The sequence below is a fragment of the Pinus tabuliformis genome, chromosome 8, assembly GCF_031772625.1.
Source record: "Pinus tabuliformis cultivar Carrire ecotype Pingquan chromosome 8, CPIR1, whole genome shotgun sequence".
NCBI classification, from domain to species: Eukaryota; Viridiplantae; Streptophyta; class Pinopsida; order Pinales; family Pinaceae; genus Pinus; species Pinus tabuliformis.
The window spans coordinates 1,665,546,193-1,665,571,470 of NC_142294.1; the positions used below are offsets into that span (position 1 = coordinate 1,665,546,193).

General features: G+C 38.8%; 1 protein-coding gene across 1 annotated transcript in view; it reads right to left on the minus strand.

The window, feature by feature from the left end:
- Positions 1 to 25,278, minus strand: part of LOC149242577 (ureide permease 5-like) — a 178,872-nt gene that overhangs the window by 131,125 nt on the left and 22,469 nt on the right. Inside the window, exon 3 of the mRNA XM_089374288.1 lies at positions 13,180 to 13,339. Coding sequence (XP_089230414.1) covers positions 13,180 to 13,339 — 160 coding nt within the window. The remainder of the gene's footprint in view (positions 1 to 13,179; positions 13,340 to 25,278) is intronic.

Sequence of the window (25,278 nt, forward strand, 5' to 3'; positions counted from 1 at the left end):
TAAGGGTCTTGAACTTGGACAAAAAAATCTTCAATGCAAGAAAAATTATTGGGGTCCAATGTAAGCAACTCATTTTCGAGTTGATGGGCTTTAAGTTCATTTTTAATTCCAAAAACTTTAGTGACCTGTTTCATTGCTTCCTCAGGAGTATCAAGTTCTGCAATATGGAATCTAAGATCTGGAGAAATAGACATCCCTATCAACCCTCGTGCTTGATCTTGCCTATTTTCCCATTTAGCTGCCTTATCTTCATCTTTCGGTTTGGTTTCTTGGCCTGAGGCTATTCTGTAGAGACCTTTACTTCTAAGTAAATCCACAATGTAGGACCACCATTGGAAGTAGTTGGTGCTGTCAAGAATAACTTGGCATGGACTTTCCATTTTAATAGAAACTGAAGTTATAGATGCTGAAACTAAGTGTTCCAATGGAAAGATCTCGAAAAATTAGGCTGGTTAAAAAAAAATAGCTCTGAAAACGGCTTCCGGATGAAGAAGTTATGGCTTTTTGAAGAAAATTTGATGAAGATGCCGACGAAATGCGAGAATGTGCGGAAATGAATGATAATGTTATAAAAAAAATCAGCCCCCTTTCCAAACTTAATCTAATTAGCTCAACAGAAAGAAGACTTGAACTCAAGATCTCTACTGTCATAAAGTAGCTTTGGACCAAGTGAGCTAAACTAAAAGTTTAGTAATTTTTGGAAAAGAGGAAGGGGTTTTTTTCTTTTTTTTTTTTTAGTCGCTGAAGCTTTAGGCTGCATGCTTACTTTGAAAAAGCTCTTTTTCCCTACAAAACAAAAAACACAAAACCCAACACAGACATACAAAAAAAACGAACCTTATGGCTCGAAGTTAGCTTTAGCCGGAAACTAAATATTTTCCTCAATGTTTCTGATTTTCCGAGATCACAACAAGGCACAGCGGAAAAGAGCATACGCATGAGAAAAATGCTTCCTTTCTGTTTCTGATTTGCCCAGATCGCACAGAGTCGCGGGGCAAAGAGCATACGCAGAAATGAAAGGTATAGATCCGGTAATTAAAAAAAGCTAAATAAACCGAAATAAACAGAGAGAAAATAACTGTAAACTGCAAATAAACACTGTATACCTCCACATCTTAAAAATGACGTAGCTAGGGCTACCAGAAACCTTTTCGCGTGAAACGAAAGGGGTTCCTCACTGGAACAGATGCTCCTAACACAATAGAGTAGTCCTCTCGGCCCGAAAGTAGTCAGAAACAGTAGATCTAGGAAACGACAGTCGGATGCAGTTCTACCGGCTTCAGATTTGGATCACCAACAGACGCGGCCCTCAAATAGCTCTGATACCATGTAGGAATTTACAGGGTAAGTTCCTCAGACAGAACACCAAAGGACACCGCTCACAAACAGATCACAGATCAATACACCAGTATTTTTGACGTGGTTAAAACCCTCAAAGAGGGAAACAGTCCACGGCCTGAGCCAACACGGCCACTTCAGGCAATTTATTAATAAAATAATGAAAATTTACATAAGCTTCTCTCATGGACGGTTACACTACAAATGACCCTCCATTCTCTTTAAATAGAGATCATGGACCAATCGGGTGTTAAGCCACGGATCAAGTGTCGGTAATACCGAGGAGAGAATGACCCGTCGGATTGTAAGTTACAAAATGTACATAGTAAAGAAACACACTTTACCTAACTCTATACTAGACCAAGTTATACTTAACTATTTCCTATGTGTCGAAATATCCTAACAATCATCCACAACCTTCAAACGATGGTTTGGATTGGCTTCACTTTTAGTGAATCTCAGCTTCATCAGACTGCTATCAATCCTCTCATATTAGGTCCGGGGTGTTTTACTTCAAGCCATAGAGGGCTTTCTTCCACCTGCATACATGAGATTCCTGATCATGAATCTCAAACCCCCCAGGTTGTTCCAAACCTGTGGACCTACTACATGAGGGGAATGGTCACCTTGTAAGATTTTCCTTTGGTACATCTCAGACATGTACCTTCATGCTCTTCTTGAATTCAGACATCCCAATCACCATCTGACTCACATCGGGTAGGGCCCCATAATAAGTAGACCTCCGGTGCTACAAATGAGATGTGTCAACTGACATGGTCCCCAATGGACCATTCTGCAACTTGATACAAATTTCCAACCCTGAACCCATGAGTAAAAGCATCTTTGAAAATTTCATTTTCAAACACGTACCTTTTCATCAATGAATGCCACCCTATAACCTTTGACTTCCATTGCTGAAATGGACACCAGGTTCTTCTTGCGATCTTGGTACACAAAAGAGATTCTGTAAATGAATCGAGTTTCCCTCATTCAATTGAGGGGTAACATTTCCTACACCCTTTTCGGGATAGGTGGCATCAGCTCCAAGTATAATCCCACGATTGTTTCCATATCTACCAAATTGGTGAGAGCACCCTTCTATCCGTTGAAGTGCTTTGGGGCACTACAATTAATAAGTCAAATTCCTAAGGAATCTGAAGGAGAGGGCCAATACAATATAGTGCTTCTTTATCTTATCAGAAACAACATTTAATTCTTCATACCTGGGGTTCCTTGCTTTCTCTAAAGAGTCGGTCATTTCCTTGATGACCTGCATTACCTGTCATTCCTCTAACCATTGAAGATGTCCCTAGAATGATTGTTATCATCATCAAGTGATGTGTCCTTGCCATTTGGACACTCCTTCGCATAATGGCCGAACTAGTTATCTGCCTTTCCTTCCACCCTGAGATCCGGTGTTCTCAATGAAGTGATCTTTAGGTAGGCCATATTCTGCTGCACCATACTGATAATATTCTCTGCTTCGATTTCACCCTCGGTGAATTTGAAGAGGGATGAGAAACCCATTGATCCTTTTGTCCTTTCTTAACTGTCTTTAGTGATTGCTCTTTCACTCTCGCTTGGGCATTGTCTTCACCTCAACTCTGATACCATGTTAAGTTTAGGTATGTTCTATGCTTAGAGCAACTTATTTCAATTTTCATAGTTAGCTCAATATCTTTTCCAAATTAGCAATCACACCAACATTAAAGTAAACTGCAGATAGAACATAAACATAAATCGCAGAAGACATGCCAAGACAAGAGGACACAAGATGTGGCGCTAGCCAGGGAAAAACCCCAATGTGGGGAAACCCTTGAACAATTCATCTTATATATTCTTCAGTAGTTCAATAGAGAAAGAAAGAGAAAGATAGATATAGTACATTTACAACAGAAGTCAACACTTCGACTTTCTAGATAAGAGAATCGATCATCTCTACATGAGATCAGTTGAAGACATGTTGCCTCAACTGATTCTCCAAGTTGACTCCTTCACCTATCATTGTGCTGCATCTCATCCATGTGTTGCACCTCACCGTGTTGCACCATGCTACAACATCATACCATGTTCCTAAGCTGCACCATGCTGCTCCACTGATGAATTGTACCTCATCATGCTGTACACACTTGCTACTCTTAATCATCATGCTGCACACATCATGTTGCTACACTAGATGTCACTGCTTTATGAGATAGGTCATCAACATTTATTGCTCTTCCTTCTTACAGTCAACAATGCAAGTCTTCAAGGTGAGGCTCTACCACTTGAGCAATCCTTAGATCAAACTGTGCTACTGGCTATGGCCTACGGCCTAGCCCAGCAGCAAGTTAAGCCTATGATTATTGAGTCCAACAAGATTGACTCAATCTAAATATACACAAGGACAATTTTCTTCATTGTAATGACAACCTTATAAACTGTCCTCATGAACAGCCTCATCACTACACTGTCACCACACTTCTATGACACAGACTTTCATGCTGTCATGATGACTGGTTAGGGCACTTCTTGGTTGTAGCTTAGGGATCCAAACAACCCTAAAACAGAAACCTCTAGTTCCTCTTTATTGCGGATTCTACTGCCCCTCAAGAATAATATTAACTTGCTCAAACAATCCTTAAATAGGCCACGTTGTCACCTATAGCAATGTGGCATTATGACAGTTGCTTAGATGACTGTAACAGGTCTCTTAGAGCTGAATATAAGGTCTTCTTGCTGCGGAATAAGGGTTGCACATAACAGTGGTTAGGGCATCATCCTAAATTATGTCTAAGACCTTTCCTTGACAGCGTTTAGGAGGAGCTTCTTCAGGCAGCATATAGGTCCTCCCTTAACTGCGTATAAGTCTCTTCAGGATTGTGGATTAGGGCTCCTCAACAGCGGATAGATTAGGTCTCTTTTGACAATGTTTAGTCCTCCTTTATGCAACGTATAGAATCCTCCTTCAACTGCGGATATAGGGTTGTATTTAGACCTTCTTTTGTTGCGTAATAGGACCCGCGGTAGGGCTCCTTCCAACTGCGACTATGCCTCTTTTGTGACTGCGGCTAGTACTTCTTAAGGCCTCCTTTATACAGTGTATAAGGATCCTCCTTGATTGCATCTATAGGGCCTGCGTCTAGATGTCCAGCATATAGATCTCTCCATGGCTAAAGCTTGATCTTCATTAGGGTAGCGTAGAGGTCTCCTTCATGACAACGTATAGGATAAGGCATCCTCTAGGGCAGTGTATCCTCTTTAGGTCTCTCCTCCCACCAAAACCCAAAGACAAGCGAAGAGGAAGAGATCACCAAGAGGATGAGCGTCTAAATGACTTGAAGTCCTCCTTTATTTATACTAAAACATTGAGCACAAGTGAGGTTTATTTGGTTGTTGGTCGACCTTGATGAATTGTCCCATAGCACAAATAAATTCATATCTCTATGAATATTTATTGGAATCGGATGATCTTTAGATCAATCCTACACCTCTCGATGCGAGGGATCCAAGAAAAATATCAGCTGCCATTAACAAGATGACCCACATGGAGTTTGGCCCTAGTTGCCAATTTTAACACTCTAACCATGTTCTTCCTGGTAAACTGTTAGAGGAAAAACACAGAACCATCTTTTGGACCCCATGTGTTGCACATTGCATAGACCTCATGCTTGAGGATATTGGAAAATTAGATTGGGCCAAAAACACTGTAGATCATGACAAAATCATAACAAAATTTATCCACAATAATTCATGGATTTTGAGCCTGATGAGGAAACACACAAGCGGCAGGGATATTATTAGGCCTGCCATCACTAGATTTGCTACTCATTTTTTGACATTGCAATCTATGCTTTCACAACATAGAAACTTGCAAAAGATTTTTTCCAATGAAGAATGGAATCTAAGCCAATGGTCTCACAAACTGGAAGGCAAAGAATTGAAAAGGAAAGTTAATGAAGAAATATTTTCGAGAAAGATAGCAAAGATTGTGAAGCTTGCTGAGCCACTGGCTAAGGTGTTGTGGTTGGTGGATGGGGAAAGATTGGCTATGGGCTTCATTTATGAGGCTATGGATCAAGCAAAGGAGCAAATAAAGATGGCATACAAGGATAAAGTGGCTAAGTATGGACCCAATTGGGCAATCATTGATGAAAGATGGAACAATCAACTCCATCGCCCTATACATGCAGCTGGATATTTTTTGAACCCACGGTATCATTATAAAGCTAAGGCAACAGAGATTTAGAAGCATTCCGGAGAGGATTTTGACATTTTTGCCAATGTTCAAGTGACAGGAAAGGGGGGCCATATTTATCTGCAGGGAGATCGTATTCAGCTAGTGCACATAGCTAGTTACCCAATGCATGCAGCGGGAGTAGTTTTTCCACTTCCAGTTGTCAGAAGAATTGTCGAAGGAGGTGCGAATAGCTTTAGGACGAGGAGGGGGACAAAACCACTTGCAAGGAAGTGATCCCAAAGGCTATGTGAATTTCTCGACATTGCAATGCGAATTTCTAGCAGGTTGTGCGAGTGCCAAGTGTTAAATTTTGTAGGTTTAAAATTTAATTTATGAGATCATAAACCATAGAAGACAATCAATGAACAACAAGACACGGGATTTGGTCCAAGACCAGGGAAAAATCCCATTATGGGGGAAAACCCTTTTTAAAATGCTCTTTTATTAGATCTTCTTCAAATGTTCAACAGAGATACATAATCAAAGTACAAAACCACTTTTACAAATAATAGTAGTAACAACCCTTTTTAATATGACAGCTTCAAAAAACCACCACAAGCCCCCAAAGGCTTCCAAAACAAGAGCAATAAACACAAGTGCATGAACAATGTGCACAAGTACGAGAGCTAAACACTCAGAGCAATATTCTCCAAATGCAAGATCAGAATGTTACTGAAGCAAGGGCAATATACTAGCAATCAAACTCTAGTGCGATAGCAATATCTTTAGGGCGAGATCAATACAAGAGTTAAATACTTCTGGTGTGAGAGAAAAACCAACTACAATAATACTTTTCTAGATTGGGAGCACTAACAGCAACAAATAACAAGAGAAGAAACCACTGGTGCAAGAGCTCAACGAGAGTTCTAAGATCTGTCAATAGATCTGCCAAACAATAGGTCTGCCAGATAATACTAAATAGATCTTCCAATGATGATAAGAGATCTGCAAATTGCGATAGATCTTCTACTAATAATAAGAGATTTGCTACTAATAATAAGAGATTTGCCAATGATGATAAGATATTTGCAAATCCGCAATAGATCTTCTACTGATAATAAGAGATTTTCTACTGAAAATAAGTGAGCTTTAAATGATGATAAGAGAGATTCAAATGATGAAAAGAGATCTGCAAATCTGCAATAGATCTACTATTGATAATACGAGATATGCTACTGATAATAAGAGATCTGCCAATGATGATAAGAGATCTACAAATATGCAACACATCTTCTATTGATAATAACAGAGATAAATTACCAATGTGAGGGTTTGATCACCAATGCGAGAGCTAGATCACCAATGCGAGAGAGAGAGAGAACTTGATGTGTTGCAAATGAAGGCTTCTCTTCAATATATAGAAATCTTTGAGGCAAAATCCCTTCCTTGAATTAAGTGTTTTGGAAGTTCCTAGAGTGATCCATTTGAATTAAATAACTTAAGTGATTTTATTTTGCACATGTCTAAGTGCTTTATTAAATATTTTTGAAATAACTTTTTCTCTTATGAAAAATAATTTTCTCTTGAGAAATAATTGGCCTCAAGGGTGAAAGGGGTTAACCACATAAAGTGATTTCTCGGGAAATTTCTCCCTAGTTCTCAACAATTCAACACTCCCTCTTAACTAGGGAGGAATTTCCATCAATAAAACCAAAACTAAACAAAGTCTTTCATTATGGATCACAGAAGCTTGAATACAGAAATCCAAAATTGTTGTACCTGTCAAATCATCTTGAATTATGTTGAACATTCTCAAATCTAAAGAAGAATACTCATGGAATGGGAGTTACTGCTACCACCTTAAATCCAAGCTCAGCGAAATAAAGGCTAAGAAACCTTCACCAGGGAGTCTCAAGCTTCAACCTAGTCCAAATAATCATAAGGGATCCAAATGCTTCCACCGGGCATCAGGGAGTCACATGCTACAACTTGGAACAAATACCATCGGGGAGACTCATGCTACCATGCGGAATGAATACCACTCAATTAATAAGACTATGAAACCATAATAGCTCAGCAAATAAGCTAAGAATCCACAATAGCTCATCTCAAAGGGTAAGAATCCACAATAGCTCAACTCAAAGGCTAAAAATCCATGTTGTTTAAGAACACCACATCTATGATGTTCAAGTACACCAGCTTCTTCGAACTTGAGCGAGATACAACTTACCATGATTGGTAAGGATCACCATTCAATCTCAAGTAGCCAAATGCTTCCACCCAGCATCAGGGAGTCACATGCTACAACTTGGAACAAATACCATCGGGGAGACTCATGCTACCACGCGGAATGAATACCACTCAATTAATAAGACTATGAAACCATAATAGCTCAGCAAATAAGCTAAGAATCCACAATAGCTCATCTCAAAGGGTAAGAATCCACAATAGCTCAACTCAAAGGCTAAAAATCCATGTTGTTTAAGAACACCACATCTATGATGTTCAAGTACACCAGCTTCTTCGAACTTGAGCGAGATACAACTTACCATGATTGGTAAGGATCACCATTCGATCTCAAGTAGCCAACACCCATTGGCTAGATGGGTGGTGTTGACCACTACGTGTCAACGACCCATAGCAGTACACCCCTTTTTTCGCAAAAGGGATAGTGCTTGATCGATGTGTTCGTGTCGTACAACTATCATCATCAGTTTCACTTCCAAGATATTATGTAAACCCTTTCTGCATGTGTATAATGTAAATAATCTCAGCAGATTTGTGTCGTGTATGTAATTGCCTAGGTAAACCTACTTTTCTGGTGACGATCTACATTCCGGGAATTTTTTTGTCTCACCGATCCATTCTCGGATGGTCGACAGAGTTTTCCTTCAGTCTTACCTCAAAGCCGGAATGGATTTTGTCATTGGGATCTTAGGCGAGTCCTAGTGTTCTAGATCGAGTCTATGTAAAAGTGATTTGGGAATAATCCTAACTATTTGGTTAAGTTATTTTATTACAAATTGCTTGGTTTGCTGGATTATATTTGTGTCGTAGAAATGGGTAGTCTGTGAGGACCTTTTACAAATGGGTTTTCCCCCTGAGATATAAAAAATATGAAAATCATGATGTAAAGTGTCTTGAGGGTTGGAAAAATAATTTATCCCCTCATAGGTTAATTAATTAAATTTTCTGGCCAAAAATTAATTAAAATCCTAAGCCAAAAATTTAATTAATTCTAGGTCCTAGGTAAATTTAAATTCTCCAAAGACAAAATTCGTTGGTCCTTAAAAATCAAAATTTAAAAGGTACCGGAACTAAGGTAAATTAATTATTTTGACAAATTTTAAGCTTTTGATCCCTGGGGTTAAGTCAAAGTCAAATTGAAATTAACTCAAAAAAATATTTTTGAGTTAATTAAAATGCATTTAATTGAAAAATTTGAATTTCCTCAAGAATTTAATATTTCGACGGATGAGATTAAAAGAAATTTTAATCCTCATCAACGGTCGAGATTGCTTTGACGAGGATCACTTGAACTAGCCGTTGGAGGATTTATCTTTAAATAGGAAGTCATTTGTCAGTTGATCGATTTGACCTTTGAGTCGTATGCTAAGCAAAAAGCTCTTGCGTAATCTTTTTTTCTTGAATAATAAAGAAAGACTTTGGGGTTAATATTCGTTGGTGTTACTCTTCATGGAAATACTATAAAATGTGTCGTTTTTCATGTGTAATTTTTTTTCCATTGATGATAGCTTTTGAAGAGTGATTTGAGTACAGGTATCTTGCTTAGTCGTTGGGGTTTAAGTGATAATTTAGATTTTGAATGTAATAGCATGTATCTCTATTTATCTGAATTTTATTATCATTTTCTCGCTCTATTTTGATGGCTAGATTGAGTTTTGCAGGAAAATCTTGATTTTTTAGATCATTGGGCATTCGGGGAAGTTTTCAGTTGAACCAGCCAACTCCCGATCTGTGTTTTCTGAAGAGCCCATATTTATTTGATCTCGGGCTTATCATAAGATTTTTTTTATTGGTGATGCATTAAGGGTTTTGAGCTATAAGCACCTCCTTTAAAATTTTAAAATTTAATTTTATATGTGCAAAATTGATGAATCTCGATGTTGAGAGCCTTAGATTATAAGATCTGGGAGCGGAGTTGGACTCATACTCCTCATATCTAATAGATCTACCATTTTTGTACATAGATCTGTAAATTATTTTTGGTTTTCTAGACTTGGGTTTTTCTAGGTTTTAGTTTTATCATTGTATATATCGTTTGGGTGTTTCTTGTTGTCTTGCAACTACAGATCTGAAGAAGAAAATTGTGTAGAGTCCAGATCTAGGCCCTAGAGGGTAAGATCTGGATCTCTGGGGTTCATCAACATCATTTTGCAGGAATATTATCTAGTCTTTTGCAGTCCAAGGGTTTTAAATTTTTTAAATCTAGAAACGATTTAACGAGGGTTTTCATTGATAAATCTAAAGCATAAAAATACATTGGTGTGAAATTCGTTTTTTTGGGTTTATCTTAAGTTTTGGGCTACAGTTTCTTTGTTGCCTGGGGTTTTCTAAACAGAAAATTTCGAATTTGTTTTTACTGTCTTCATCTTGGGGTTTTCTAGAAAATTTCGAAAAAAATAATTATTGTCTGCTTAAGGGTTTAAAAGAAAATTTAAATCTTGAAAATTCTGGGTTTCCTTTTACCCTTGTCTGCTTGTGATTTTTACCTGCCTGCATTTTTACCTCTGTCTATCCTCAAATCCTCATCCTCTCCATCTCTTCGACCCTCAACCCTCATTTCTTCTCACTGCCTAAATCCTACAAGCCCTCGCTGTATTCCCACGCTCTCTGCACCTCTTTCCTCCACATAGCCCTTCTTTCGATCTGTAAACCCTTTCAAAATCCTCCAAAACCCACAGTTGTACCTCTTCCATACGTTGCCCATCGTTGATTTGCGTCTTCTTTTTTTGAACTCCTGTCCGCACCCTCCATACCCATATCGCCTTGTTCCGCAACCCTTGCAACCTGCGTCGTACTCCCCTCGTTGCTCCGACTGGCTCGGCTCCTCCTTTCCGCTGCATCTCCACCTAGCTCTCCACGCTTCCCGTCGAGCATCCGTCCCACAGACGCAAACACAAACATTCACATTGGCTTTCATTTTTTTTTTTGGTTTGGTTTGTCTTATGTTCTAACTGAGGGGTTAGGGTTAGTCTAGACTTTAACGCATTCGAATTTTTTTATTTTTCATTTACGTTCCACATACATTGGGTTAGTTTCTCATTTCTTTTATGTTATTTGTATATGCATTAGGGTTTAGGTTTAGTTCTTTCTTTTTAAATTTTCGATTTCATTTAAACAAAACTTTAGTTGGATTTACTAAAATTTTAAAAAATTCGATTTTGTTTTGACTTTTATTTTGATTCGATTTCATTTCATTTTTTTTATGATTTTGATTTTGATTCAAAAATATAAAAGTTCAAAAATTCTAAAAATTTTAAAAATTTTAAAAATTAAAAAATCTAAAAAAAAATTGAAATTTTTTGTGACTTTGAGATTGAGAATAAAATAAATTGAAAGAGGATTTGTGCTTTCACATTAAAAATTTTAATGTGGCCTATGGCCCATTAAAATTTCAATTTATTAACCCTTTTGATTTACTTTGTCATATTAAAAGATTTTGATTTCTTCATTCATCTAGTTTCCTGAGAAATAATTAAAATTCTAATTTAAACATCCTTGGTGTTATTTGGTGATTAAATGCAGTTCTCATGATTTTTATATGGTCAAGGTGCGATAAATGTTTTAAATCATATTGACTGTTGGAGAAAGATAATTTTGCTAGATTATCCTGCATGTTAAAGTTTTGAGCATTTCAAGTTTAATTGTTCATGATCATCGCTTTGCCACATTATAAATTGCTCTAGGTGACTTGTCATTTATTTAGTCTTTGGTTAATTCAAATTAAAGGCACTAGTCTGTAGTCATTTTTATCTTGTGATTGTGTCTATCTATCTCAATTGACCGAGACTTATTCTAAATTCATCAAGTTGTTCATCCTTAAAATCTCCTAGAACCCGTGTTCCACAGGATACCCTCATCCATTCACCTTAGGGACTAACCCCCTTGACTTATCTAGGAGAAAGTCTAAACAGAGTAAGGATTAGAGTGACAACCCTTACTATGAGCATTGTCGTGGTGCCTAGACACTTTGTGCGATAACAGGTGGGAAACAAGATGCATGGCTGGGCATACTCTTGATCGTAGGTCCCTCATCCCCAGGAGCCACTAGCTCAATTCTTCATCCCTGGGAGCTCAATCAGAGGGAAGAGCACACATCTTAGTGTTCTTGATTAGTCGGGCCCTAAACCCAGAAGAGGCACATCCCTTAATCCAAGCATATCTTTGAAGACTAGAAATTTCTTCTTCAGCAGTGCTTTGGTAAGTGTACCAGCAATCTTCTCATAAGTCTGAATATGGCGGAGTCTCACCGCTCCTCTCTGTACCATGTCTCAAATGAAATGATATATGATTTCAATGTGCTTGGATCTATCATAAAATACATGATTCTCATCTTGCAACGTGAATTCTCTTTGACTCCATAGCCTTAGTAAGTTAGTGGTATATTGGCACTGATCTTCATATCCCTCCATCACTATGTCAAAGAACCTTAAAAAAAACTCCAAAATTATTTTTTATTAACGCTACCATTGACATCACATTGTGCTCATTTGTTTAAGTGTATGTGATCCTAGTAGTGAAGCCCTCCCTAAGTCGAAGGAGATCTAACCTAAAGTGAGAGGACTTATTATTGAGGTGATAATGGATGACTTTTCTAAGAGATTCTTGTCAAATTGTGCATTGTGGATTTGGCATTTTCTCATACATGTACAATTTGGCTGGTAATAGAGAGAAAAGTCATCTTTGACCATGTCTCCTAAGGTTACAATTATAAAATGCATCTTTGGGCAAATGATCATCTTCAACCTTGTCACCAAGGAAATATTTACAATAGGATAAATCACCTAGGAAATATTTACAATAGAGTAGGTGGTCTACAAAACATAAAGTACACAAATAAAATAAACAAATAAATATGTTACATGTTCAGACTAGGTCCACTAGAAACTAGGGATTAAGTCTTACAATAAACTCATTAACATTTTGGACAAAAGTCAGGTTCCTTCACTTGGGTGACCATGATCTTAAATGGAATCATGTGTGTAATACTAACCAGTAAGTCTTAACATCAGTTCAATATTTTTAGATCCCTATGTTTTGTTTTAAGTACTAACAAAGTAAAATGCAACACTAGCTGCAGATGTAAAAGTTCATGAATATCTTATCATCCCTTATTATGCAGAACCAATAAAAGGCCATTCCCTTAGACTCCTTGGCAGGACTCATATGAAATAGTTCTTAGATACTATAACCCAAACTATGCTAAACAGATTTACACAGAAAAGACGACAATAAAAATGAGCATTTATGAATTGCAAAGAAAATTCTTGTCAAATAAAATGTTAATCAAGCAAAAGCCACGGTTCCAAAGATTAATAGAAACTGTTACTGCACAATAAATTTCAAAATATGAGAAAACAAGTCTTCATACACATGAAGAGATATCATACATTACTAAACCCCATAGCATTTATATATAGAACAGCTAACTGACTTACATTTTTCCATTATAAATATCCATCTGGGCATCAATATCTGCAACATTAGAGGCATGGCAAAGTGATCCCAAAATGACCGCAACCAAGAAACAACCAACGCCAGGAAAAAGTATGCGTGCTTTGTTCAGGCCATCATCTAAGAAATAATTTATACTTGTCCCTGCACAAAAAACAGCCACATCTTTAATCTCTCTCACACACACATTTCAATTAGAAGCTTTTGAAGAAACAGATACACTTTAAATGGAAGACTCGACAAAAGATTCTGAAATGATAAAACACATGAAATGGTAAACCCATGATAAGGATTCAACAAACTGAACAGAAAAGAGAACACAACACATATATTGCATGTTACGGTTCTGGGGGAAATCTAAATTAAATTATTAAACAAAGATAAGAATGTACTAAAGTTCGTCAGTCAACCCTCAACACCAAACCAACACGTTATTAATTATGCTATAATTATGTGGTTCCATAACTTTCAATGAGACAAATTTCATCGTTGGAAAAACCAATTGCAAAAAATCTCTGATTTCTCCCAATTTTTATAATTTTTCCAGTTTACCATTTTCTGAGTTTTTCAGGTATAAGTCTATGCTTTCCAATATTTTCACTGTTATTCCTGATATGTTTATTTCTGAATCCTCAGTAATCTATTCTTGTAACAATATTTGCAACATTCGGGAAAACACAACACACAAATTCCATCCATGGTTCTTGTTACTCAACAAAAAGTGGGTAACCCATGGGACTTTTCTCCTCTTTGAACAGACAGCCAGCCAGCAGCCCTATATGATCAGCACATAACATATTGCCAATATCCTCCACTTCTTGCTCTGGTCAGATTTCTCTCTCCCATCCAGTATTCCTTCCTTCTCGAAGGAAGGTGGGTCACCCATTGGAAAGTACTTTAACCATCTTGCAATCATGTACTTTCACTTAATGTTATAGGCATGCTGATATGGATCAAGGGGAAAATTGGAAAATTGACCAATCTTTACTGTATTCTTGTTCCCTCACTTCAAGTGGGAGGTTAGTCTTTGACACTAATCCAATGGGGACCTCCTCTGAGGCCTTAGGGTTTTAGGAAGTGCACTACTAGGGAGGCATTGATCAAAGTAGCATGTCCAAGATATTCCATACTTACCACTTTCCATCTTTGCCCATTATTTGGGCTGGTGGTCACTGGTCTTGGGATTGGCACCTTTCATCCTCATCCTTGAGTTTGAGCTCAAAATACTTAGCCATGGAGGTTGATGCAACTAAAAGAAATATAAAAGCATAAGAAAGCCACAATGGAAGAAAAAGATAAAATGCAAAATATAGTTGAGACATTTATTTAGAGAGTGGGAAAAAACCTATCATGTGCTCTATCCACCTCTTAGCCATCACCAAGTTCTTCAAGCACATGATGCTTCATCCATAAAAAAAAAACTCTTGTATTGTCCCAACCCTGATGAGTGATAAACTAACTCATCCTTAATGGGTAATTAAAAATCTCAAAAGTAAGTTTGGGCCCCTGAGCTATGCACCCAAATCAAAGAAAATCATAAAGAAGTAAAAGGTAGACCAAAGTGGTGGCAAAAGAAGGCCGAAGAAAGAGGTAACTCATGCCTCTACGATTGCTCCCTCCTTACATCTATACACTCAAGATGATAGACCTCCATGAAATCATTCCCACTCCACAGCCACCATCTTTCACACACACCTATGGATTGATAGGGTATGTTGGGACATGACTCTTCCTCTTAAGGGTTGGAAACACCTAATAGGGTTATTGATTTAGCCATCCCTAATATAAGGAGGTAACTTGTTTACAGGACTTGATATTGTTAGGCATTTGCAGGTAAGCTTTGTGTGAAGTATTTTTTTGCCTCTTACATTAGGTATGGTCCACTATGATGCACATATGGTTATTGTACATAATGATTGTTCATTACAGTTGACCTTGAGAAGGTTTTGTCAGGTGGTGTTCTCGCAGCAACAAAGGCCTCATAGGATATGATTCCCATCCCATGCAACAACATTTCAGATGCAACTTTATTTAGTCCAGAGAGCAAATATGACCTTTTGATGCAATTTCCCCCTCTAGCGCAGAATGTTGGACAATGAGATGGTTCCACATGGTATTTGACACTCTAGAGTACCCCCATATGCTAAACATTGAACCAATATGGCTTGGTATTGGCTTTATTAATGATGTGCCCAAGTGGACCAAGCATGCCCCCAAAAGTTGGCCTTGACATTATTTGAGGGGCATTGCTGGTTCCAGAGCCCAAATGATGTTTGTTATAAGGGATGGATTGCATATCACTAATGGACCTGTTGACAATGCTAGAAATCTGTCAACCAAGGGGTCCTTCTTCTCCATCTCCTTCTTCATCATCTTGCCATACCATGATAGAATACCTGCATCTGCAATCCACTCATGAGAAGACAACATTAGTCCTATAAACCACTAGTCTAAGATGGTACATATTAATCCACTGATTGAGCCGGAACCGGGTGACAGGCTAGGAAGAAGGCTTAGTAACTACGCAATTGCACAACTCAGGTAGTCAGGGGTGAAGTTTGAGCCTTGGGACTGCGCAATGCGCTGTTCAGGTTGGACTGAGGAAGAAAACTGCGCAATCTGGGAGCTTAGTGTGAGAGGCTAAGGGGATGTGCATTGGATCAGCCTATTTCACAGTTCTGAAGGACAGAGGAGCTAGGTGATTGCGCAATTGCGTAGTTCAAGAGCTCAGGGTTGACACTTGAGCCTTGAGACTTTGCAATGTGTAGTACTAATTGGGCAAGAGAGAGAAATTGTGCAGTTTTGGGATTCAGTGAGCCAGGTTGAAGGGATTTTGCATTGTTCTAGCCAACTGCGCAGTTATGGGAGGCAAAGCAGCCTGGTGATTGCACAGCGGCGCAGTTCAAGAGCTCAGGGTTTCAGCTTGAGCTTAGAGATTGCACAGAGCACAGTTGGGCCCAGGCTGGAGGGCTAGATTGCGCAATTCTAGGAGCCAGAGGCCAGGCTTGAGCACTAGAACTATGCAGTGCACAGTGTTGGGAAGTAGGAACTACGCATTGCGCAGTGTCAAGGGACAAAGATACAGCTTGAGTGTTGGAACTGCGTAGTGCGCAGTTGAGAAATGTAGGATGAGGCTAGGTTGCTGTGAATTTTGAAAATTGGCCAAGTGTAGGACAAAAGAGACTGATGTGAACAATGATATGACTTGACTGTGATCACACACTTGAAACACTTTGATGACACAACAACATAGATCATCACAACAACATAGATCATCTGAAACACGTTAACAACATATTTCCCTCGATGCGACAACTTTGTGATGACTTTACGACAAGTGCAACACTAAAGGTGTGAAAAATTCTAAAATAGAAATCCTATTGCAGTGATTAATATGATTTCTTCTACTTATTACTTCAGAAATAAGTTATCTACTGTATTCTTACGGCAAATATCGAAACATATTATACTACAGCCTTCATAATTAAAACATTGCAGAAAGAAAATGTAAGTAAAATGCTGGCACATATACACACACAATCACACAGTTATTTTCGGACAATTGTCCATGGAAAAACCCAATGCGGGAAAATCGATGCAGCAAATGAGGTTTTTATTATTCTTCAACAAAAATCAACATGTACAAATTACACCCAGCAGTATAGAACAAGGCTTTCTGAGAAATATTTACAGACATTCCTGAACAAGTATCTGACCCGAGAGAGAGGTTCCTCCACCCTCTGCGTCTCTCTCGCTTGCCCAACATCACTTTCTCTGGCCTCTGGACTGGCCTGCATCACTCAGGCCAGCGCTGCCTCTCTCAGCGTCAATCTGCCCAACGTTGTACCTTCCATTGTTCTTTGTCTTCGTCCTTGTCTTCGTGACTAATGTTGAACCCTCTCTGTCTCTCCTCCACCTGCAACTCTAACTCTGAATCAATTTTCTCTTGTCGAACTTCGACCAGTGAGAAAATCGATTTTCTTGGGCAACTGAGTATCTACTTGGTGTGTTTTCCAAATGACCTTTAGCTCCTTATATCTTCATGTTGGGGAACCGTTGCCGCACAAAGTATCTAGGCACCGTGACAATGCTCAGAGTAAGGGTTGTCATTCTAATCCTTACTCACTCCATTTAGACTCTCTCCTAGACAAGTCAAGGGGGGTAGTCCCTAAGGTGAATGAATGAGAAAATCCTATGGAACACAGGCTCTAGTAGACTTGAAGATGGAAAACTTGATGATTTAGGACAAATCTTGGTTAACTGAGATGAATAGATTAAACACAAGACACATAGGCCACATGATGGAAATGATTATAGACCAGTGCCTTAGTATTTGATTAACCATAGATTAAGTAAAAATAAGTTATCCAGAGCAATCTACAAATGCGACGAAGAGTGACAATCATGAACGATTAAATATGAACACCTAAGATTCTATCATGCAAGAGATTCTAGATTTAAAATGATTTTCATTAATGACACGGATCTAAAATTAATTAACTTCCTCCTATCGCCAATATAATTTTTTTAAACATAAATCGCACTTGACAATAGAGAAATATTACCACAAAAAGACACCAAGGAAATTTATGTAATCAATTCAATTGTTCCTTAGGAAATTAATTAAATGTGGTAAATGAAGAAATCAAAATCTTTTAATATGACAAAGTAAATCAAAAGGGTTAATAAATTGAAATTATAATGGTCCATAGGTCACATTAAAAAATTTAATATGAAAGCGCAAATCCTTTTTTATTTTAATTCCTTAGTCACCAGAATTTAAATTTTTTAGATTTTTAAATGTTTTATAAATATTTTAGATTTTTTTTTTTAATTTTTAGAATTTTTTAGATTTTTAAATATTTAAAAAATATATATATTTTAGACTTTTAATTTTTAGGATTTTTTAAATGTTTTATAAATAAAACCAAAATCAAAAGTTAAAAAAAAAAGAACAAAATCAAAAGTTTAAAAAAAAAGAACAAAATCAAATCACTAATAAAAAAAAATAAAAAATAAAAAATAAAAAATAAAAAAAAATAAAAAAAAAATTGAAAAACAAAAGCCCAAACAAACCAACAAAAATGGAATCATCGAATGAAATTAACCAAACCAAAAAAATCAAACCTAAGTTGAAATTCAAATGAAACTAAAAAAAATGTATATACGCTAACCCTAACCATATACCATGCAAGCGAAATAAAAAATAAAACAGAAATTGGAATGAGAGTCTTTGTTGTGTGCATTTGTAGGTCTGGGGGCGGAAAGGAGAGAATGGCAGCGAGGAAGGAGAGTCGCGGAGGGTTACCAGGTGCAGTGATTATTTGCAGGTTGATTGAGCGATGGCAGCATGTAGGTATGGCTATGAGGAGGGCCAGGCGCTGCAGGTTGGAGCTGTGGACAAAACGAGATAAGGATGAAGGACGTGGAGAATAGGAGAAATAAGGGGGGCCGCAGAGTATGGAGGGCTATAGACAGGAGGGAGAACTACAGAACGCATGAGAGGGATGGATGCTGAAAGATGGAGAGGAGGGTTTCGATTTTGAAGAGGCGGCGAAATTTTGCAAGCACGCAGAGGAGGATGCAAACTCAGGCAGCAAAGAGGAGGGTTGCAGCATTGGATGGCAACAAATGGATGGAGAAGAGAGTTGCGGATTAATGAGATGAGGGACCCTTGTAGGTTTAAGAGAGATGGCAGCGAAGTTTTTTTTTTAAATTCGAAATTGCACAGTGGACCCAAAAACCCAGGCAGCAAACCAATCAGCAAAAATGGTAGCCCATAAACACTTTGAAAATTTTCCGAAAATCTTAATTAGAATGTTGAATCCACTTGCTTCAGATCTAACCCTGAAACTTTCACGAAATTTCCAGATCTAAAAATAAAAAATTTAAATTTAAACCCTTGGACTGCAAAATGTCTGAATAATATCCTTGGAAAATTATGTTGATGAACCCCAGAGATCCAGATCTTACCCTCTAGGGCCTAGATCTGGACTCTACACAGATTTCTTCCTCAGATCTGTAGCTACAAGACAACAAGAAACACCCAAATGATATATACAATGATAAAACTAAAACCCAGAAAAACCCAAGTCAGAAAACCAAAAATAATTTACAGATCTATGTACAAGAATAGTAGATCTATCAAGTATGAGGAGAATAAGTCCAACTCTGCTCCCAAATCTAATGATCTAAAGCTCTCAAAAGCTAGATCTATCAATTTCCCACATAAAGAAAAATAATTTTTTAAATTTTAAAGGTGCTTAGCTCAAAACCCTTCATGCATCACCAATAAAAATCTTATGATAAGCCCGAGATCAAATTAAGTTGGGCTCTTCAGAAAATATGGATCAGGAGTTGGCTAGTCCAACTGAAAACTTCCCCTAACGCCCAAAGATTTAAAGAATAAAGACTTTCCTGCAAAACTCAATTCAACCATCAAAATAGAGCGAGAAAACAATAATAAAACTCAGACAAATAGAGATCCCTGCTATTATGTTCAGAATTTAGATAATTATTCAAACCCCAGCGACTGAGCAAGATACCTGTACTCAAATCACTCTTCAGAAGCTATCATCAATGGCTAAAAAAAAATTACGCATGAAAAACGACACATCTTACAGTATTTCCATGAAAAGTAACACTGGCGAAAATTGACCCCAAAGTCTTTCTTTATTATCTGAAAAGATTACAAAAGAGCTTCTTGTTAAGCACATAACTCAAAGGTCAGATGAATTGACTGACGAATGACTTTCTATTTAAATATAAATCCTCCAAAAGCTAGTTCAAGAGATCCTCGTCAAAGCAATCTCGACGTTGATGAGGATTAAAATTTCTTTTAATTTGAAAAAAAATAGCAAAAGTAAAGGCTACGAAACTACAACAATAATTATCAGTTTCATTGTTGTTGAAAAACTGCACGACTAAGGTTTGTGCAAACTCCGTGACCTCCTCTCGGTGCCTCCGGTTCAGGCCTTCGGGACCTTGCTAGCCATGGTGGATCCGCAACAGCATCCTGGCGCCTGTTCCTTCAAGTATATGGTCTCCGGTCAGCCGCCAGATCGGGCTTCATTCTTCAGAAAGTTTTCCTCCAGCTTTGCCTTCTGCACGCCACCAGGAGGAAGCTCTGACAAAGAAGAAAGTACTCATCCACAGCAAAACGAGCTGCCAAAAAGGAATGAAGACATAGAGAAAAGGTCAATCAAGGATACTCGGGCAGACAAGAGCAAAGCCGCAAACACGCCCTTCCCTCTAATGTCAATCCTTCAAAATCTCAGGAGCAGCTGCAGGATCAAGCTTAAAAGACTAAGAATAACTATAACCCCAAAGCCAAGAAAATACCAAAACTGGAAATCCAGGACCCTGAGGTAGCTGAATATAGAGAATACAGGCAAGAACACGCAGATATAGCAAGTCCATTGGAATATGGCCAGCTAAAAAATCCCTGAACCGGTGGATTCAGAGCAAATGGACACTCAAAGGAGAGATCAGACTTCAGTTGGGCTCCAAAGGATTTTTCAGTCATCTTTGACCTCCTCGAAGATAGAGACAAAATTTTTGAAGGACCCTATTTCTACAACTCAGCTGGTTTATACATGAGATTCTGGAGAGAGAACTTCACACCGAAAAAAGAGGATTTCACTAGGGTTCCAATCTGGGTACGCCTCTACTCCTTACCAACTGATTATTGAGCTCCTTCGGTCTTAAAAGGAATAGGAGACCAATTGGGGAGTACATCAAAATGTCTGAAGGCACCAGAACGGGTCACTATGTTTCCTATGCTTGAATCTGCGTATACAATGTACATAGACATCTCTAGTCCTCTGCCAGAAGCAACCAAATTCATCTTCAGGGATGAAGTCTAGCTACAAAGTATAGACTATGAACATATACCCTTTAAATGCAGAAAGTGTCATGAGCATGGGTATCTTTTCCAAGACTGTCCCATGAATAAAACCCCTCAAACGCCAAAGCAAGCAAACAAACAAAAAGACAATGAAGGTTTTACCAAAGTCATCTCCAGGAACAAGAATAACAGGAAAAAAGTTATCCCCAAGAAAAAACTATCTAAAGAAGCAAGCCAGAATCAGTTCAATGTACTGAACAGTACCCAAGAGCAAATGGATCCTAACGAATTGATACCAAATGAAGCAAGAGAGGAAGAAATGAACCTAGTAGACAACGAACACGATGAAAGGGATACAGGTAACACCAATAGAAAGGAGGAGCAGAAACAAGAGGATACAGAAATGTAGCAAGTAGAAACAGAGGAAACTCTAGAGGAAAACACAATACAGGAAGCTCTGCAAGGGGTAGACCTTGCAACAATTGCAGAGGAATGGAAACAAAAAGGAATAAATATCATATCAGAACAACAATTACAAAAAATCAAAGGAGCTTATCTCCTCCAGGAAGAATTAAAACTCAAAACTCACTATCCAGTACAAGAAAGCACGGCTTCAAAAGGCATATTAGCCAATATTCCAGTAGAAGAACTCAACCTCAAAGGCTCAAGCAGAAAGCAAGGACGAAAGACCACCAGTCAACTCCTTCAAGAACTGGGTGCCAAGCTAATCAATGAAGGAAAGATAAAGGCTCTTGCTCTATACCCATCTCCATGTCAATGAATTGCATTTCTTGGAATATTAGGGAACTTAACAGTCCTGGGAAGAAACGCATCTTAAAAACCAGAATCCTGTCTGATCACCTCGAAATCCTTCTAATTCAAGAAACTAAACTTGGCTCGACACACCCTCCCCTCCTCAACTCGTGCTTCAAGCCTTACATCTCCTTCATTAATACGGCTTCAGGTACGGCAGGGGGCATAATGACTTTTTGGAAAAACTCTAAATTCGACCTTATGTCCTCTCTAGCCACTCACCATTCCATAACTGTAATCCTGAGAATCATAGCCACCAACGAGACCATTTGCATAACCAATATTTATGTCGTGCACAAGGTGACAAACCGTATCAAAATGCTCCAAACCTTATCCAATCTCCTTGACCCTCTGCACCACACCCTCAAAATCATAGCTGGTGATTTAATATGATAACTAATCTAAAAGGAAATGATGAATCTGGAAGTTAGATAAAGACTTTGAGCCTTTCCTCGCCACTATTGAAAACCTCAACCTCATTGACATTCCCACTAGCAATGGCTTATTCACCTAGAATAACAGAAGAGGAGGAGACGGTCAAATAGCCTCCCATTTAGACCGCTTCCTTCTATCTGAGGCTACTTATCTTACCTCCTAGGAAACGGAGGCGAGAATCTTTCCACAAGCAGGCTCTGATCACTGGCCTGTTGATTTGGGGTAGCATTGGATGTGCTCTAGCCACAAAATTTGGTGGAGAGGTTGCGGCACATAAGATCTCCAATACCCAGAAAGGGTTTGGGCATATTCTAAACAGATCAGGAGATATTAAAATAATTAATATTTTTAATAGAGTCCCTAAGTTTAGATAAAATATTAATGTGTATTAATATGCATTTGTGTTAGTGTTAAGTTATGGTATGTTCTATGCTTATAACAGTTTACTTCTTTTTCTTATTATATTCCACCGATTAGCAATTACATGTGCATAAAGTAAAGTGCAGATAGAACATTAAACAATCGACAGAAAACAAGCCAAGACAAGAGACACAAGATGTGGCGGCTAGCCAGGGACAAACCCCACAATGTGTGGGGAAACCCTTTGATCAAATCTTCTTTTATCTTCAATAATTCAGCAGAGAGAAATAGTACAATAAATCTGATTCATATCAGCAGTAGCAAACCCTAGATCAGCAGCATCAGCATTAGCGGCTTCATTATCAAACTAGGGCAGACCATATCTCACAAACCGACCTTCGGATTGACTTCATTCCACCACCAAAAGTTTCGGCTTCCAGAGGAGGTTCAGATGAACCTACAGCGCAGTTCAAATGAGGAGATCTTCTAGGCCACGCAAGTTAATCTTTACTTCTACAGTTGCAGCTTCAGTTTCAGCAGTTTCCGGCTTCAAACTAGGGTAGTCGATATCTTGCAAACCGTTCGTCGGATTGACTTCATTCCACCACCAAAAGTTGCGGCTTCTAGAGGAGGTTCAGATGAACCTACAGCGCAGTTCCAAAGAGGAGATCTTCTAGGCCACGCAAGTCAATCTTTACTTCTGCAGTTGCAGCTTCAAATTCAACAGCTTCCGGCTTCACATGTGTGAGAGAGAGAGACCCATTTCAGCGCAGTAGAGAAGAGACCCATATCTGCATAGTAGAGAGAGAGAGAGATGTGATGAGATGAGTGAGTCTAAATGAGGAAAAGTCCTCTTATATTTATACACAACGTTGGTGGGTGAATAGATGCGACTGTTGGGCTTTTGAGCCTACATGAGTTGTAGGTCGGCTTGATAATAATTCCATAATCAAAATAAATTCATATCTCCATGAATACTTATCGGAATTGGATGATATTTATATCAATCCTACACCTCTCGACGTGAGGAATCTAATAAAAATATTATTAGCCATGAATAAGATGACCCACATGAAGTTTTGCCCTGGTTGCAATTTTAACACTCCCTCTCAACCATGGAGAACTTCATCTGCAATCTGTCTATCGGTCGTTACTATTCATCCATAAAATGCACTGCCTTGTACAGCCTGACCCTTGCCCTGCTATGCTCTATTTTGCCTGTTCTGCTTTGTCTTGTTCTGCCCTGCACTGAGCTGTACTGTTTTGTTCTGTTCTGCTCTGCTCTTGCATTGTTATGTTCTACTCTGCTTTTGTCTGAATTATGAAGAAGAAGAAATGATCGAGGATGTATCATACTGACTCAAAGTCAGTCTCAGAGTATGTACCACTGGTCCCAGACCAGTCTCAACCAACCCAAAGTCAGCGTCATAGTGAGTACAACTCCAATGGTCCCAGACCAATATCATCCTCCACTGACTCAAAGTCAGTCTCAGAGTATGTACCACTGATCCCAGACCAGTCTCAACCGACCCGCAGTCAGCGTCATAGTATGGTACAACTCCTACCACTGGTCCCAGACCAGTATCATTGATCCCAGATCAATGGAGGTCATCCTAGCGTAGGGAGTACGGTAGTTACAACGATGCGTCCATCGGTACTACTATGGTCCCTAACTTCATTTCCCTGCTCATTGATCAGATGAGAGGTACTTCCCATGAGTCCCAGACTGCATGGGTAGGATGCCTCGACAGGAGAACTAATCAATCCTGTCCTCACAGAACACATCAATCCTGCTACAATTGCCATGGAGAACACATCAATCCAGGCCTCACAGGAGAACACATCAATCCTGCTACAATTGCCATGGATAACACATCAATCCAAGCCGCCATGGAGAACACATCAATCCAGGCCTCACAGGAGAACACATCAATCCTGCTACAATCGCCATGGAGAACACATCAATCCAGGCCTCACAAGAGAACTAATCATCCTGCTACATAGGAGAGCGAATCATCCTGTTCCACAAGAGAGCGAATCATCTTGTCCCACAAGAGAGCGAATCATCTTGTTCCAGTGTGCACCACCAAGGGAGGGTGAGTCACCCTATGGTCGTATGTTGCTCCAGTAATAACCGCAAGCCCTCAAAGCTCCCAAAGCTCAATGTATGCAACATGCAGGACCCTTGTACAAGGGTTTCTTACCGACTCCAAGTCGTTTGGGAAAATCACAGATTAGATCTTTCCTCGGGGCTTTGACAAGGTGTATCAACCTGTACATCATCTTAATGCGATGGAGCCTCCTTCCTCATCAACTTACCATATCCAAGATGATGTCTATCTGTTGGAGCAATCGACGAATACGGGATTCCTCAATAATCGAATCCCACCTCTGGTTGTTATAGAGAATCACAGTGGTATCCAATGTAAATCCAAACAGCTCACTGAAGAGTTTTCACAACCAGACTACCTCACACGAGGTTATGCTAGCAACAATATATCCTGCTTCGGTGGTGCTCAAAGCCACCGACTTCTGCTTCCTGCTCATCCAGGATATCGAAGCAGATCCCAAGGTGAAACAGCACCCGAAAGTGCTCTTACGGTCCACCACACTGCCTGCCCAATCAACA